This window comes from Manacus candei, unplaced genomic scaffold, assembly GCF_025592945.1.
Source record: "Manacus candei isolate 608988 ecotype Guabito, Panama unplaced genomic scaffold, ASM2559294v1 h1tg000014l, whole genome shotgun sequence".
NCBI lineage: Eukaryota > Metazoa > Chordata > Aves > Passeriformes > Pipridae > Manacus > Manacus candei.
The window spans coordinates 55,187,989-55,206,188 of NW_026138062.1; the positions used below are offsets into that span (position 1 = coordinate 55,187,989).

At 39.7% G+C, this 18,200-nt stretch overlaps 1 protein-coding gene across 9 annotated transcripts in view; it reads left to right on the forward strand.

The window, feature by feature from the left end:
* Positions 1-18,200, forward strand: part of SPAG17 (sperm associated antigen 17) — a 95,421-nt gene that overhangs the window by 75,948 nt on the left and 1,273 nt on the right. For 8 of the 9 annotated variants that reach the window (XM_051778622.1, XM_051778618.1, XM_051778623.1 and 5 more), the window contains 16 exons: positions 439-566; positions 724-854; positions 2,454-2,761; positions 3,147-3,329; positions 5,056-5,169; positions 6,534-6,579; positions 8,228-8,315; positions 8,782-8,835; positions 10,476-10,578; positions 11,188-11,284; positions 12,157-12,255; positions 12,393-12,544; positions 12,964-13,130; positions 13,689-13,749; positions 15,079-15,229; positions 16,403-16,531. In XM_051778622.1, coding sequence (XP_051634582.1) covers positions 439-566; positions 724-854; positions 2,454-2,761; positions 3,147-3,329; positions 5,056-5,169; positions 6,534-6,579; positions 8,228-8,315; positions 8,782-8,835; positions 10,476-10,578; positions 11,188-11,284; positions 12,157-12,255; positions 12,393-12,544; positions 12,964-13,130; positions 13,689-13,749; positions 15,079-15,229; positions 16,403-16,530 — 2,010 coding nt within the window. In that variant the 3' untranslated portion in view covers position 16,531. The remainder of the gene's footprint in view (positions 1-438; positions 567-723; positions 855-2,453; positions 2,762-3,146; positions 3,330-5,055; positions 5,170-6,533; positions 6,580-8,227; positions 8,316-8,781; positions 8,836-10,475; positions 10,579-11,187; positions 11,285-12,156; positions 12,256-12,392; positions 12,545-12,963; positions 13,131-13,688; positions 13,750-15,078; positions 15,230-16,402; positions 16,532-18,200) is intronic. The other variant, XM_051778621.1, reaches the window with a different exon arrangement.

Consider the following 18,200-nt stretch of genomic DNA (forward strand, 5'->3'; position numbering starts at 1 on the left):
CATTGTGTACATATATAATAGGACGTCCTGCCTGCTTTTATGTATCTGCATCTCTGTGTGTGTGTTGGTGTATATGCATAGATACACGTATACCTCACAGGGAGGAGTACATCAGTGGCTGTCTTGACTATACAGTTACTTGGCTTGACCAGTGTCTTGAGTGACTATTTTTGTGTAACAGTCCTTGGGCATTTATTAATTATCAGCATGTGCTATTAGTATTTATGATACAGCATGTCTTTCTAGAAATGTTTTTCTTTTTTCACTGTCTTTTCAGTTTTCCTCTTCATTTCTTCTTCCTATGTGTTTCAGGTTGCTCAACATGAAATAAGTTTTTTCCGTCCCTTTCACTGGCTAGATCATATTAAAGTTCAGCAGCCAGTTACTGTTTTAAAAGTATCTTGTAGCTCAAGTAATTTTATATCATTTCTACTACAGGTCATGGCTGATGGCAGCACAAATGTGTGTGTTCCCAGCACTTGCTCTGATGACAAGGAGGACAGAAGTTCAGCAGCAGTATTCCAAGAAGTTGACAAACCCATCACTTATGATGAGCATGCCCCCAGGTATGCTCATCACCTTTTTTCTTTACTACGCAGTATTTGTGCAGGGTTTATAGATTTGTTCCTCCTTTGTTCAGTGCTCTGTTCTTGCACATTTGATGTCATCATGTTGGAGCTCCATTTTCTTGATACAGTTCCATGTATGTGTCTGGCTGTACAGGTTTTTCACTGTCTATGAGGATGGTTCTGGAACTGAGCTCCTGCGGAGCCGGGATGTACACGCATATCTGGTTGAGGCCTGTAGTGATCCTGCCACTGCAATCTTGCAGGATCCTGTACAAGAACATCCAGGTAGAAAACTTTTCATTTCTGACAGACTACTAATAGAAAGAAATGCAAAGGTGGAGTCCAAAGTTTCAAAACACTTTATTTGGACAGGAAATGTTTTTACCCATGCAGACAAGTGTCTGGCAGCAAAGCATGGGAAAGGAGGAGTTTGTGGGAGAACTCTGAGAAGCAGAGAATTAACTGAAGGACACTGTTAAGAGAAAAGTGAAAAAACAAATGGTATATCTCTATCCACTCTCAGTCACACAAACAAAATTACCAAAATGGATATTTCCTGTACTTACCATAAAAAAAAATTGAATGTATCACAGTCTTCATTAATGATATTGCAGTGAAGACAATGACAGCCTGATGTTGACCCTTAGCCTGTCTGTTGGAAAGGATACATGTTAAGAAGCTGAAAAAACATGACTGAAATAGAGGATACCAGTAGTATGTGGTCCCAACCACCTTGTAGTAGCAGTGAAAGAAGTTACATCCTGAAATGGTTGGTTATCATTGTAAAGTTAGTTGGAGATACTGTGTTTCTATAAAATACACTGTGGCAGAACAGGTAGATGCTAACAAAAAAATATAATCTTTAAAAGACAGGCATGTATGGTTGCCCTGGATATGGAGGGGATGATAAGGGTAGCTTACCTCAAGCTGTAAAATACTAGGACATTTTGACAAAGATTTATGTTATAAGCATAGGAAACAGTTTTCCCACGTACTACTCTTATCAGGTGTTGCACATTTTTAAATCTACTTGTATTCACAATAATGACCGGTTCCCCACTGTAGAAACTGAATGAAATAATTTTGCTATGGGAAAAGGGAAAAAGAAGGGGCACTGGGGGAGCCAGGAAGACAAAGCAGGTAAAAAGATCACAAAGATGGAGAACATACATACCCAGTGAAAATCCCAATCAAGAAAACTTGCTTACCACCAGCAGTCATTTGTAATAATAGCACATCTGATTTTCCAGACTTCATACTTCACTTTTCACAATGCTGGCTCTATTTGCCTTGACAACAAGGCTTCAGAATTTTCTGTCATTGTGACAAAGTACCTCAGTGGTGATATCTATTTTGATGACCACCTATGGGGTAGATAATATCAGTTAATTAGTTTTTCAGTTGGGGTGGAAAAAATATTTTGACAAACATTAAAATTTATCCAAACAGTAGAAACAGATCATCTCTAATGGAATGCTTCCAGTGATCAGATTGTGAAGTATAAAATACAGTGAAGAATTTTTCATGTTCTAAATATGTTGTATGGCTTCTGAGATTAATATTCAGTAAACACGGGTCAGTGGTCTGCTCTTCCTTGTTTGGGATACTCCACACAGTATACAACTGAGCTGTTACCCAAGAATCAAAGCAAGTAGCATAGACAGTTTATTGTTAAGCATGGTCTGAGTAATTTGAACTTGTCCAACTATTCTATAATCAACTCAGTGATCTGATATTATCTGTTGCCATGGATACATGGAGTTTTATCAATTGATAATAAGATTTTTTTAAACTTAGGTAAGTGTTTTTTTCTGTAGGTCAGAGACACTTGTCCATAATTTTTTAATTTGAACTGATTCTTAGTAAAATGTGTCTTTGAACCAGGTGTTTTAAGTATTACTGTCCTCCACCCTATGACTGACGCCTCCCTCTGGGTAATGAAGAAAGAACCAGAGAGTATTGTTCCTCCAAATCTTCAGTCAGAACCAGAGAGTATTGTTCCTCCAGATCTTCAGTCAGAATCAGAGAGTATTGTTTCTCCAAATTTTCAGTCAGAACCAGAGAATATTGTTCCTCCAAATCTTCAGTCAGAACCAGAGAATATTGTTCCTCCAGATCTTCAGTCAGAACCAGAGAATATTGTTCCACCAAAATTTCAGTCAGGGACTGAGGAAGCATCTTCTCCTCTTGAGGTATGATTGTTTCAAAACTGCCTTTTCCTGTTAAAGCAATAGATGTTTGTCTCTGTGGGGAGAAGGAACTCTAAACAATGGGAATGTTAAGTTCAGTTTATTAAGCAGACAAAGCAAGGGGTAGACTGTGTCAGGGAATGTGTAGTCCCCTTGGGCTTCTTTTACACTCAGTGAGGGGATATAGCAATTATAAGGGGAGTTTATCTTGCCAGATGAAGAGGTTAGATAAATTGTTCCCAGGAATCTACCAGCTTAATTATCTAGATTCTTAATTCTGTAAGGAGAACGTATGCTTTTCAGCTGAGACACACATTGCTGATGTCTGCATTTAGTCGGTAATATTAGTAACTTCTTGCTCTTTTTGCTTGTTCTTCTCTATGTCCAGAGGAAGATCACAGATCCCTCAGTCAGAACATGTATTTGGAAGGGTCTCTGCATTGGATCTGCAGAGCGGTCGTGCTTACCAGTACCTGTGCGTAAATGTCCTAATAAACTGGTAATCCGTCAGCTATTCCAGTATAAGCCACTCAGTGATGAACTAAGAGAAAAGCTGCATCTTTCCCTCAAGGTACTACAATCACATTTATTCATTCTTCCAGTAAGTAATTCATGGCTAGGCTTCTCGAATGAAGATTTGGGGAGGGCTCTACCCACGTTTGTTACAAGTGCGCTGGTGGCTAAAAAGGCCAATACAAGATAGGCAGGTCCGGTTGCAAAAGGCACAGCAGAAGGACTCCTTAGATGGTAAATTCTGCAAGGCATGGTTCTTTCTGCATTGTCTTTTCTCCTCGAGAGTGATCCTGCGTGCTTTCTCAAAAGCATCAGCAGCGTTATAGATGGTGTGTCTCCAGAGCTCCCGATTGGAGGCCAGAGTAGACCAGTTATGGTGATCAATATGGCCGAGGCTGAGATGTTGTTTCAGGGAGTCCTTGTATCTTCTCTTCGGGGCTCCTCTCTTGCAGCAGCCGGTGGCAAGTTCACCATAAAGCAGGATCTTAGGGAGGTGGTGGTCCTTCATCCTGGAGACGTGCCCTGCCCAGTGCAGCTGTGTTCTCAGCAACATGGCCTCAATACTTGTGACTGCTGCTTGTTATAGAACAGATGTATTAGTCACATAATCACATAATCCAGTAAGTAATGGAGAACAGATAAATAGACAAATTGGGTATCAGTGGCGGGGGAGGGGGTGAACAGAGACGGGCCAAGGGGCTCGGAGGTGCCCTGCGTAGGTTTGGATGAGGGCAGCCAAAAACCGAAGGACGAGGAATGCGGGGGAATGCCCCCCCTTGCTATGTGGCAAGTCAAGCTGATGCTTCAGCTGAGATAGAGAGAAGCCAAACCAAGCAGGCTTTTTCTGGGTAAGGACTTTGGTGAAAACTATTTGGGGTATAAGACTGAGCCAAAAACCTGGAAAATCCTGCAACCTGGGGAGGAAGAGTGGACCTGAAGTGGAGAAGTCCCTGCAATCTTACTCCCTGGGAGGAACCTTCACAAAACGGGGAGAAAGGACTCAAAAGCTGACTCTCTGTAGCTCGTGATGCAGACCTGAGGAAACAAGTGTCCCTTGCAGCTCAGGAGGAGACCTCGGTAGAGTCCGAGCAGCTGGTAGAGGTGAAAAAGCCCCTTTCCCTGGTACCCCAATGAGAGAGAGACTTTAGATATCGCCCTGAAGGTTTTTCTTCTGAACTGATGTGGGAGGGCCCATGGGGTGGTAGAAATTGTATTAATACTGTGTATTTATTTGCTTTTTAGTTTCTATAGTTTTTATTCTGTTAGTAATAAACTTTCATGTAATTCCCCCATGCTGAGTTGTGCCTGTCTGAAACCTCTCTCACATTTGAGGCAAATTGTGGGGGGACTTGGAAATTGGAATTTTTGGGAGCTTTCAAACTGCTACAGACATCAAACAGTAGGGAGATACGGATCACAAACAATATTTGTTAGAACACCTTTTATTCATTAAGCTTATCTTAATAATATAGATAATATAGATTTAGATTAAATATTAGGAAGAAATTCTTTACTGTGAAGGTGGTGAGACACTGGCACAGGTTTCCCAGATAAGTTGTTGATGCCCCATTCCTGGAAGTGTTCAAGGCCAGGCTGGATGGGGCCCTGAGCAACCTGCTATAGTGGAAGGAGTTAGATGATCTTCAAGGTCCCTTCCAGTCCAAGCCATCTGATGGTTCTCTAATTACTTCCACAAATTCTTTTCTCTGTACATGGGTCCCTTAAGTCTACCTCTGCAAAGAAAACATCTGCCTCTTTCTTGCTCTTTTTCATTGTTCCACCAGGAATATATGGACAACATTTTAAAGCATGAAAATGAGCTGGAAGAGATGAATGTGAAAGAACCAAGAACAGAAGAGGAAAAGGAAAATGCTGCAAGTCTCCTTGAACTGGTTACAGTGAGAAAAATACAATTTTTAACTACTTTTTCCAACAAAAACATTGTATTGCATTGGAAGTGTGACCCTTGAAACACATCATTGTCCGTTAATAAAACAGTAAATGTCAGGATAGAACAGTGCCAGCTATGCTGTAGTTTAATATTAAAGCAAAGCCACACAGTATTAAGGTGGGCTACTGAATGGCACTACTGCCGTTTGGGGTCAGGAGTTTGACTCTACTGATGATACATTTCCAAACACACAGACCAAAATTACCGAAATGTGTTTGTCCCCCAGCCTTGGGATTTCCAGTCTGTTGTTATTGCACTGGGAGACTTATTTCAACCACAGCCACCTCCATAGTAAGAATTTAAACCCTGCTTTTGGGATAATACAAAAACAATCTGGAGGAATATTGTTATTACTGCTGAGCAGAATTTATATATTTTTTGGAAACTGTAATCTGCTAATTTGCATGGATATTTAGAGCATGGAAAGAAAAAGGAGAGGAATAGGTAATGGGAAAGGTGAGTATATGGGAGAAGAGGGTCACAGCTTCTCTGAAAACAGGAACAGAGAAATGTTCTGCCAGTAACTCCACCTGCCTCTGTCCTCTAGGCAGACATTGCTTTGCTTTGATGAGATCCAGGTGCTGAATCTCATATGCTGCTCAGTTCCAGTGAACTTGTCTAGTGACTAATTATTTTTGATTGTCTTGGCTACCATGAGCACATCTCCAGGTACAGATTTCACATTGGGCAACTCTTTTCTGAGCAGTAGTCTCACTATGCTCCTGCTGTGACCCAGGAATCAGTGTCACTCCTTCCAGGTCTCCAGTGTTCCCTACCTCTGTTACAACCTAGACTGTCTGGTCGCAAGAACTCTGCTTTCCAGTTAACTGCTTCAGAGAAAGCATGAGAATAAAGGAAACACTCTAGTTTAGAGTCTCCTCATTCACTTTACTGTAAACCAGCCACATGAGAGTTCTGAGTAACAAAGCCTACAAATTCCTGAACACATTTCCCATTTGACTTGTTGTGACCGTGAGTTTTAAATCTGGTTCAAAGCCTTTGCAAAAGGATTTGAATTTGATTATGAATTAGTTTAGTTGAGATCATAAACAGCAACCATATAAAATACAAAGCCATCTGTGAAGTAGGTCATCAAGAAGGAAACAAACACATGTTTGGACCAGGGGAATTGTACTTCATTTCCTTTTTTCCCAGCTCATGTTTTCTAACATCCTGAAATACCTCCATTCTTGTAGTCACATTGTCAGGTAACAAGATAACACTTGTTTGGGATAGAAATCCTTTGAACAAGATGCTGCTGTTGTGATATTTTTTTCTCACATGATCACAGCTATTCCTTCTTCATTGCAGTCCTTCCCTAACTGGGAGAAGTCAACTGAAAATCTCAGTGACAGAGGTAATAAAAATTGAATAGCTGTATTTTTTAATTGTAAAATATCATAGTAAGTTTTAAAGTACTGTAATATTATTTTTAAAGAAGGAATATAAAGGTGAATTCATCTATGTGCTATGTAGATGCTTCTATGTAAATTTTACAGGTGATTAGAACTCGTTAGCATCAAAGATTCAGTACCTCTAAAAATAATTCCTATGTTTAGGCATGTGTATTTGATATTGCAACTCACATTTTCACATGTAGTAAGTTTTCTTAGGTATAAGAACTATGACAGTAAGTGCTTTTATACAGGTATCAATTTTTCAGACAAGTTTTTCAAAGCCACTAGATGAATCCTGATAATTTATGAGACTTGAAAATCTGATCTCAAATGATCATGTGTTTTGGTTACATTAACCTTGTATAAGGAAAAAGATGGAGCAACATATTATTAGCTTTCCCTCATGAATTTCTGTTAAAATTTTTATAAGATACTTTTTAACATTAATTAATGTTTTCTATATGTACAAATAAAAATTAAGATGACTGTTTCTTTTAAAAATCCATAAGCCTTTTCCATAGAAAAATCCATAACATTCTATCCCCTAGTGATGATAGTTTTTAAAGTGTTATTTTTCTGCCCTTCCTACCTTGTCAAGAGTATTTCTGCTTGTTATAAAATAGCATGCTATGCAAAGTAAATGGAAGCTGCTGCAACAAATGCTTGCTACAGTTTCTTGATTTAAATGGAGGTGCAATTTTAATGTAACATTATTAATGAAGAAGATAGTGGGAAAGAAAAGCTGTTTAAAATAGGTAAAAATAGAAAAAGATAAAAATATATTTTATGGTGAAAAAGCTGAACAAAAACCCATACACACGTTTTGAAGTTTGAACTTATGTAATTCCTAAAACACTAAGAGATATTGTTATAGTCTAATAAGATCACATCTGTCAAATACTCAGATTTCCTAAGTTTTGTCACAGAAATTTGTTTTCAACCAAGGAAATTTCTTTGGACTCACGATTTAGGTTCAAGGCATAAAATAAGCAACATATTTTATAAAATATGTCAGCAGACAGGGCAACTCTTCATTACAGCTGGTCGCTATCTTAAACACGGAAAGACTGGCACTTCTCCATTATACATATTGAACTAGTAGTTCCTTCCATGAGAATGTTGATTATGGCTGCTTCACAGCTACAATTAAGCACAAGTTAAGCAAGCTGAAATTAATACAGGTCCCTGAAAGCCCACATTATTTTCTTCAGCTGAAGATAGAGACCTGGAATGTTGCTCCCCAGTCAGAAAGTGGCTGAATGTCAGCAACTTTTCCTCTTCACAGGTATTTGATTTGTATCTTTTCAAGGTTCAAGATATTCAAGAACATAAAGATATTTCAGGAAATACAGGGTTGGAGTGTGAACTTAATCGTCCTTTGCTTCTCATCCTTTCTATACTGAAGTCAATTTCTTATCTGTTAAAGTTCTGAACTTGATTTTGGAATGGAGATTTCTGCCTTTTCTCTCACAGTAACAAAGTCTGTGTTAGGTTTTCATAAAGTGATGGAAAGATGCATTAAAAATATATCCTTCAATGTTTTTTATTCCTAACACTTAGCACTGCTTAGCAGAGCATGCTCATTCAATAATACTCTTTACCTTGCAGCTCATGTGAGTGAGCTGTATGAACAGGCTTCTCATCACACAAAGAAGATAATCACTACACAAAGAGAGGACCAACAGCAGCAGTTAAGGTAGGACAGAACAGAGAGAACTGATGCAAGTGTAAATAACACACAGGATGGAACCAAGCACACAGGCAAGGCAATGTACTTTACTGACTCTCATTAAGGACTGGGACCTGGATCTCTAGATATATATCACAGTGTTTTAATAGCTTGTCCTATGATTATTTTGTACCTCTGTGCCTCTCTTTCCTTATCTGAAACATACTTTAAAGTTTTTTGGGAAAGGCTTTTGAATGTTTGTTTGATTGAATAATCTAATAAAAATGCAGATATGACCAAACTATTTTGTGTAAACCGTACAAGTCCAAGCCAGGAGTCACCTGAGGTGTTAACATAACATATTCTCATAAAGAGCATTTTCTTTCCAGGTATCTTGTAAATTTTTTATTTTTTTTTTTGCTTATAGAACACAATGCTAGTTTTCTCATTTCCACTACTCTTTCTGTTTTGGGTTTTTTTTCTGATCATTCAGCCCAGAAGGAGTAACACCAATGTCCAAGTGGCAAAGCAGATTGGAACAGCACAGGTAATAGCATTAGTAGGTTGAATTTATTTTATGAGCCAGCTTAATCTGCATTTGTAAAGAATGTTACTGATTTCACCAGGTCTTGGGTAATAGTCCAGGGACTTGCTAGCAAATAATGGGGTATTTTCTGCAGCAGAAACACTGAATAAATGGTTTGAGCCTCTCTCTTTTACTTTTTTTTTCCCCCAAAACCCAGCAGTATTACTGTTAACTTACACTGTTCAAAACAAGACTGAAGTCAGAAGCCCTGTGTTTTGTTTACTGGTTCTGCCACTAGTGTGGAATATACTGTATACTTCTCATTTATATTGACAGCTATTTAGGAAATTCAGTATTTCTTAGATGAACCAGAATAATGTAAAAAAGTCCCATGAGGAGAGGCTGAGGGAACTGGGATTGTTTAACCTGGAAAAGAGGAGGCTCAGGGGAGACCTCCTCACTCTCTACAACTACCTGAAAGGAGGTTGTAGCAAGGTGGAGGTTGGTCTCTTCTCCCAGGCAACTATCAGTAAGACAAGAGGGCATGGTCTTAAGCTCTGCCAGGGGAGGTTTAGGTTAGATATTAGGAAAAAAATTCTTTACAGAGAGGGTAATTAGGCATTGGAATGAGCTGCCCAGGGAAGTGGTGGATTCTCCGTCCCTGGAGGTTTTTAAGATGAGACTGGATGTGGCACTGAGTGCCATGGTCTAGTAATCGCAGCAGTAGTGGATCAGGGGTTGGACTTGATGACCTCGGAGGTCCCTTCCAACCCAGCTGATTCTATGATTCTATGATTCTATGAATTAATATTATAATCAGAAACTTGCTTTTTCTTTCTTATTTTTGTAAAAGGTTAAATAGCAATTGAAAACTAAGTTATCTTCCATATTTCTTCTTAATTACTTTCTGATTTGCATGAAATAAAAAAACCTTTTAGAGTTTCAGAGTTATATTTTAATATAGCATTCCACATATTTTGCATACCCTTAAAAAAATTACTTTAAATACATATGTCTGAGTAGCCAGCACACAAGAACATCATGTGCAATTCTGGCTTTAAAACCAGATTAAGTATGATTAAGAGTGATAATTTCATGGCTGATATTAGACCCTGCAAGTCAGTGAAACTTTAGTAGTGTAAAACTGGGCTAAATGGAGCAGAACGTAACTGGTCTTTACTCTAGTGAATCTTACCTTCAGAAAATTGAACAGAATTTTCTGTATCCACAGAGCCATCAAATTTTCCTGTTATAAAATAAGGAAATTAGATTAATTTCGTGTTCAAAATTTCAGCAATGGATCTGAAATACCAATTCTTAGATTTAGATGTTTGTTGGAAGTTTGAAAAGACACTACTGGCAGTCCCAGACATGTTCCACAAGATTCAGAGCAATGGAGCATGTTCTGAGGAGGAGCTCTTCATAGCAGCCAATCCACTATCCACATGCATTTTGATCAGACCAGTCCATTCTTGATCCATCACTGAGAAAATTGCCAGTAACAAGAATATCAATCCATGTGTGATTAACCGGGGGGAAAAAACGCCATTTGCCTTTACCAATTCCATTTCTCAATGTGTAATACTGATAAACAGGGTGAACTCAGTTATAATGGTTTTTTTCTTTTTTTCCCTTACCAACAATGTAAAAATCATACATAGGAAAGAACTTGATGAAGAAAAGGAGACCTTAATGGCACTAAGAAACAAAAGATTTCTTCCATATTTTGAGTCAGAATTCAGCAAAGAATTTTTCGAAAAAAAGGTAATGCAGCTGGAAATGGGAAGAGTTTGTGTTAGGCCAGGTAGTATCTGCCATACTCCTACAGATGGATGTGGGTTTATTATATCTCAGCCTCAGTTTATCTCAAGAAACCATTACAAAGGACAGTTGTGGCAGAATTAATACTGGGAATTATATGCCCTTGTCAAAAAGAAACATATCTTGAAGATGGTATATGTTTACTGAGTAAAAATTCTTTCTATAAATTCTGGAGAGAGTCTGATTCAGAGCAAAGCTAAACCTCAGGTCTTTTGACTTATCCCTCAAAACCTCTCCCTGCTAATTAGATTATTAGGTAATTAGTAAAACTAACATTCCTAAGTTAGAGGTGACCTTAGGAGCTTTCCTGTCGAAATTTCGTCTGATAAATGCTGTAAGTGCATAAAACATACACAAAAATGTACATTGGAATCTGAGGTAACTCTGTATCATTTTTATAGTTACCACTTTGGTTCTACTTATTTGTTTCCTTTATACTCTTTATTTTTATTTTTTCCTTTCTTTTTTTGCAAGGGGAGGAGGGTGTCTGCTATTTGCTTTTTGTAAATGTTTATTTGAAAAACATAAGCCCTCTTTCTTACTTTTCTCTAGTTTCCTGATGTGGAAGCACTGTGTATGGAACTTCCTCCAGTTCAAAAAATAGAAAGTGTGACTTTCCCTCCAGACACAATTAAAAAAACCAGTAGAGGTAATCTATGGTCTGGCAACATTTTAGTATCTTCTTCAGGAGGAAGAAGCCTTTCCAGACATCATTGAAGGTGGAAGCACTATCAGCTTTGGGTGCAAAGTTGAAGAATTGTGCTATAAATGAGGGGTGGATGGATGCAAAATGCTCAAGAAAAATATAAATGGAATAAACAATAGTTAGGGGTAGATGGGCAAGAACCAAGGAGGCCAAGTTTAGAAAAAGACTAGTATGGCTGTAGGAAAAAAATGGGAGATGGAATTCTGAAACTCAGTGGTAAGAGGGAAGTGGTGCAAAAGCAATATGGAATAGGAAACATGCAGGCTAAGGATAGTTTGGAGGATATAGGAGGAAAGCAGTGACTAGATGACGGGAAGCAGTGAAAGAGTGAATCATCGTCTTATGTTTGAGCTTGACAGAATTGAGAGGAATACTTTGGTTCTGCATGAAAAGCAGCCCTGACAAGTTACTGAAATCATGTACTGAGATTAAAAGTCATACACGGCAAAGATTCATGTCAGGAAAACAGTCATCCATTGGGCTTTATCAGGCTGCTACTAATTCCCATATTTCCTCATTTTGCAGTCATTATAAGACCTGTGTTAGCTTATCCTTTAGCCCTTTATGGCTTGTTGCTCAGTTAGCCAGAGAACACGAAATGACTAATCACACAATAGGCATTTTTGATCCCTGTGGCCCAGTGGAGCAAAATGACACATGCAGAATTTTCCCAGCACCTCCTGCTTATGTAGACAGCCTTCCAAGGTTGTCTAAATTAAAGTGGCAAAGACATTAGGATTTTTTTTCACATGTTTATGAAACTGATGGTGATCATGAAAAACACTTGTCTCAATATTCTGTTATTTTCCCTTTAGCAGCTGAACTTCTTGATACTATAAGTGATTCATCCCCTTTGCCTGGCCTTCTGCTGCAAGCTCCTTCCAAACAAAATGAAAGTTCCAGCAGCACAACAGGTAAACCTGCCTTCCAGAATGTAATTTGGAGCAGGTTACTATCATTTTATATCAACTTTTGACAAAATATTTGCAATACAAATTTAATCCACCTATTATGCTTAGTTTTTTGTGCTTTTGACATCTTTTATTTCCAGACCTAAACAAGGCTGCAAGAACAGAAGAGGCACCCTTTCAACATAAAGTTCAAAGTCTGATAGTGAATGCTGCAGGACAGACAAGAAAAGAGAAAGTAATATTGCCATCATCCCTTCAGGGGACAAAACCAAACTCCATACCAAATAAAAAGGTAAAATAACATCTTTCTTGTCCATATTAATATCCTCTCAGTCATCTCTTTTGCATAAAATCTTCACTCTGGAGTGAATACTGGAAGGTACTTTGAATCTGTTTACTGAAATGTGGCAGTTGCAATTTATGTATGTTTACTGGCAATTCTAAAAGTACCTTTCTTCTCAACTGCTGGGACAAACTCATTCTGCACCAGGCACCCACATGAAAGGTCAATGGCTTAATACGTCTGAAAACTCAAAATCAGTATAAATTTGCAGACAATATTCAAAGTGTCTCATCAGTTTTTACTCAAATTAGGATGTCTTTTTGTAATTCTTGAGGATGAGTGGACAGAAGTCAAACATAGGTTAAGTCACTCTAAACTTCACTTGACAGCCACCAACTTTCTCTTTGTTTAATATTTTGTTTGCAAAGATAGAAGATCCTGTGGCGGGAAAGATCAAAACATCTTCTCTTGCAACAAGACAGGATCTTAATGGCTTCCATCTCATTCCACCCAGAGTGACATTCGGAGTGTTAAAGGAAGGCTGCACCTATGCAACCACTGTAATCATGAAGAACGTCGGTGTGAACTTCTCAAGGTTAGTTTGAATTTTTAGTACCCTGGTTTTTATCTGTCCAAACAGATCCTGACAAAAATCAAGTACAGTTTCTCATAACAGCCACCACTCCAGAGAAAGAGCAGGAATTCTGCCAGCCAGTTTATAAGTCTGCCAGAGCTTTCCATAAGATGGAGCCATATACTAGGAATGCCTCTCTACTGCCTTTCCTTTAGCGGCTTCTGGTACAAGTGTCTGCCAAGATGTTTGTACTTCAGTTTCCTTTGCATGTGTAAGCTTAAAATGCTGATGTTTCACATTCTGTTGTAACGACCAGGCAGTGTTAACAAGCTTTTTGAAGGCTTATTTTAGCCCAATAATCTGCTCCTTTGGGGTTTTTTTGTTAGAAACCGGAGCCTTGGCGAGAAGCCCAGGAATACTGCTGTAGTCCAAGTTGTACACTGTGATGGAAAGGATGAGCTAACAAATTCTGCTGTCGTTTACAAAAGCAGAGGAAGAGCAGACAGCATGCTTCCTAGATGTGACTTCTGCCTGCCTGAAACAGTTTCTGTCAAACTAATTCTCTTCTCTTTCTGACAGGTTTCGGGTGAAGCAGCCGCCTCCATGCACAGGACTGAGAGTGATGTACACACCAGCACCTGTAGGTTACACAAGAGATCTTTTGGTTTTTTTCTAGACTCAGCTGGCCCTCAGGCTATCTAGGGGTCGTGTCACACAAGCTGTCTGGGAATAGAGCTGGCAGGGTACAGCATTTGTTTAAAGTTATTTGAAGTGATTCTGTCTTCCACTGTCCCTCTGCCACCTTCAACCAAGCACTCCTGCGCCACCCACCACAGTCTCAGAGCCTGTGCCAGAATGCAGAGGGATAAACATAAAGTCCAGTGTAAAGCAGCAGGTCAAGCAGCAAGGTTAAAGAGAGCTTTTTCAAAGCAAACTGTAACACTACCTCTGAGTTTTCCCCTCCATTTAGGGTATTATTTGTTATATCTGCTCTGTCTTATGCCTAGAGTTTATTTCCTGTCCTGATACCTTCAAGAGTTGAACCTAGTAAACTATTGCCTCAATCCTTTCTTCTCCTGCTTCCAGCTATTCTCCACCTTAAGGCTTTTATCTAGCAAAGCACCATAGCACATTGTTATCTCAGTAAGTAGGAAGCTTTCATGCTTTCTGCTTTTGTTCAGTCTCTCTCTTCACCTGCACATTGTACCTGAATAAATAGTACTGGCCAGTATCCCCCCGGCATCCAGGTAATACCAGGCAAAATCTTTGCTAGTGTGTGGAATCAAGAAGCAATGACTTGTGCAGGGAGGCAGTGCCAGAACGCAAGTCAAACCTCCTAGTCCAGAGCCCTAGCCACAACTCAGTACTTAAAATCAGAATAATTTAGGGAGAAGGATGTTGTGGGGGACTGTGTCAAGAGCTTTACAGAAATCCAGCTAGATGGCTGGAATAATTCCCATTATCTTCTTTTCTCTACACATCCATCCTTTTTGTATCTCCCTACCTCTATGGTCTTTTTAGAACAGATTACAGTATTTATTTCATTTGGAAGGGACCTGCAATGACCATCTAGTCCAATGGCCTGACCACTGCAGGGCTGACCAAAAGTTAAAGCATGGTATTAAGGACACTGTCCAAATGCCTCTTGAACACTACTGACAGGCTTGGGGCATCAACCACCTCCCTTTTTGATTCTCTCCCAGCTGGCCCAATTCCCCTTTTTTCCTCTGGAACCTAAAAGGAAATACAAGAGGGGGAAATGTGATCACCTGATATTTTTCTTTCAAATGACAATGTTTTGTACAGACCTTTCTAGTGAAACAGATACTGGGTAACTGGCAAGTGCAGTAACTGGCAGTGAGTCTGATTTCATCAGACAACACTGAAGAACCACCAGCTCCAAGGACTGCTAGAGGGCACATGTATGAAACTTGCACCTTACCTGTGAGTAATCCTCTGTCTCTCCCAGGTGGCGGCAGGTTTGGAGGTTGAACTGGAGATAGAGATTTTTGCCATGGTAATTGAAGGGAAAGATACTGGCCTTGAAGAAGTTTCCCATGATATTGAAATATTAACAGAAACAGACACTCTTCTCCTGCCTGTGAAAGCAAATATCCTTTGTTGTCTTATTTCCCACACATCTTGTAGCATCAACCCCAGAGACCATCTTCCTGTCAGGAGCCTCAAGCACTGTTTCCAGTGCAGGCTGCTGAGGTAGCAAGCTTTACTGTAGTTTTCAGAAACACACAAATGAACAGTTTAAGATCCTGATGCCAAAAGCAATTTACATTAGAATAACAAAGCTTTGAAAAGTGGGGAAAGAAAGAATGGCAACTCAGAAAGATGAGGCTTTTAAAAAAATAAATGAAAATAACAGGAAATCTTTCCAACCACTCCTCATGAAAATACTCTATTACATTTTTGAATCTATGGGAGCATGGTACAACCTCATGAGCAAGAAAATGATGTATCATCATAATACTAAACAGACAAATGAGACAATCCCTGTGGCAGCAAAGATGCAAGCACAGAAGTGCAAGAATGCTGTCAGAAATAAGCCCAGTGTGGGTTCAGTGGGCTTTTCAGTTCTTTAACTGAGGACAAGGGTACAGTAGAAGAAAATATCAAAGTCAAGAACTGTTATTTCTTCTTCCCTTGTGCTCCAGAAGCTATAATTATTTTTTTAGATAAAATTATAGGCTCATTTTTAAGGGCAAGTTCAGAAGGGTGAAGTTCTGTTTGACTTTTAATCAAATATACACACAAAAGCCTGGGAGAAGAGTTCTGGAAACCTATAAAAGAAATAGCATGGCAAGATACATCCAAACATGTCAGAACCTTCATTCAAAAGAAGGGCCACCCTTATCAAAGAAAAGAGAACTTCAGGGTCTTCTGAGTCCAATCAGAGTACTAGCTAACAGCAACTCCATTAAGGCTTTATATGCTCGGAGGCAACATTGAAACTTCCCAAATTTACTTTGTAGTGGCCCAAAGAAACCTTTCATGCCTGTAATTGCAGAGCTGAGACAGGACTGGTGGCATTGCAGCAAAACCAGCTGCTGTTCTGTTCCCACTCACCCAGTCCTCAGACACACAGTTGCAGACCAGCCTCCAAAACAGATGCCCTTCCCCAGTATTTTACCTGGTCCTTTAATCTTTGAGCTGAGGACAGTAGTCCACATTCAAGACATTTCACGATCTTATTTCCAGAATTCATTTCAACCCCCACACGTTATTTTAAATAAATGTACCAAAAGGGTTAGATCTTTAACATGACATTCCACCTGTGTTAGCCAGTGCCATTTATGAGTGCCGCCCAGAAGGATACCCTCAGGGAGGGATGGCAGCAACAGTCCGGGCAGTTCCTACAAGCCCCAAGCCACGGCTACGGATTACACTACCCCGAAAGCCTTCTAGTTAATGTAAGTACTGGATGCAGTGATACCAGCTGCAAATTAAAGTACAGTTGTTTACCTCCTCTTGACTTCATCATCAGCATGAACAAACCTCATGGAACTCACAGCAAAGCTGTCATGCACCCATCACACTGACATGGTCACCTGAGACAAGAGAAGGGAGCCACTGTGATGATACTAACTAAAGGATTCATTACAAGAGATCTGCAACTTACTACAACTGCTCAGCTCCATGGAGGCACTCATAGCAGAGCCTCCTCAGTCCTCTCCCAAATCCTTCACTTACTGTCTCCACATTAAACAAGTCCTGGCAGCTGGATTTATTACAGTTAAGCCCTAATAAATCAGCCTCTCTTTAACACTTCACTTTCTAAAACCTAGTCATACTGATGACCCTTTGACACTGACAGCAAGTCTCATAAGGGACAGGAGCCTTACAGATAGAGCAACCTTAATGTGACAAATTCAAATACACACAACCCTCTGCACACACAGTTTAATACACCACATTTCTGTAGCCTCAGACAATCAGTCTATACAGAGAATCACAGAATATTCTGAGTTGGAAGGGACCCACAAGGATCACTGAGTCCTGCTCCTGGCCCTGCACAGGACAGCCCCAAGAATCACACCATGTGCCTGAAAGCATTGTCCAAACCCTTCTTGATCTGTCAGGCTTGGTGCTGTGACCACTTTCCTGGGGAGCCTGTTCCAGTGCCTGACCACTCTCTGGGTGAAGAACTTTTTCCTGATATCCAACTTAAACCTCCCCTGACACAAGTTCAGGCCATTCCCTCAGGTCTTGTCACTGGTCACCTCAAAGAAGAGACCAGTAGCTCCCCATTTTCTTCCCCTCACAAGGATGTTGAAGACTGCAATGAGGTCTCCCCTCAGTCTCCTCCAGGGTGAACAAACCAAGTGTCCTCAGCCACTCCTCATACAGCTTCCCCTCAAGGCCCTTCACCATCTTTGTAGTCCTCCTTTTGACGCTTTCTAATAGTGTCTTACAATGGATAAGTCTTCCCTGACAACAAGAAAGCCTTATTGGGAATTTCTCATTAAACCATCAGTCAACATGTTTAACATTAGGCTGGTGTTTCATCTCATCCATATGAACTCAGATGCTCTACAATACAATTGATGGTGACAGTTCATAAACAGGAACCCTATGGATGTTTCTTCTCAGCTCAACAGTCCCCATTTGCTTCATATGTGTAACACTGACATCATCTTTTCCTTTCAACTTTAACATCTGTAAGCCTGCCATGTTATCTAACAAGTCAGTAAAGAAATCCCAGCTGTATCTCATTTCCTCTCCTCTGGAGAAAAAGAAAAGCGGCCACATCAGTCAGCTCTGAAAAACTTCGCAGACATGTACCTCTGACTGCTGCATCTGCTCTAGGACTGCCCAGCATACATCAAATATAGCTTTTTTTCCTGTTTAAATATCTTCTTACCTTTTCCAGTGCGGAATTTTACCCCTAGAGTAATATGCAATTATAGTCTATAAAAACATCCAGTTTAATGCCTTCCACCTTAGGGATTTACAACCTGGAGCTCATCATGAAGGCAGTTTAGACAAACTTCTCTCACTTTGTGTTGAAATGGAAGAGAAATAGTCACCCAGTCAGTTCACATTTTAGTGAGACACACCCTGTCCCAAGAGAAATTCTAA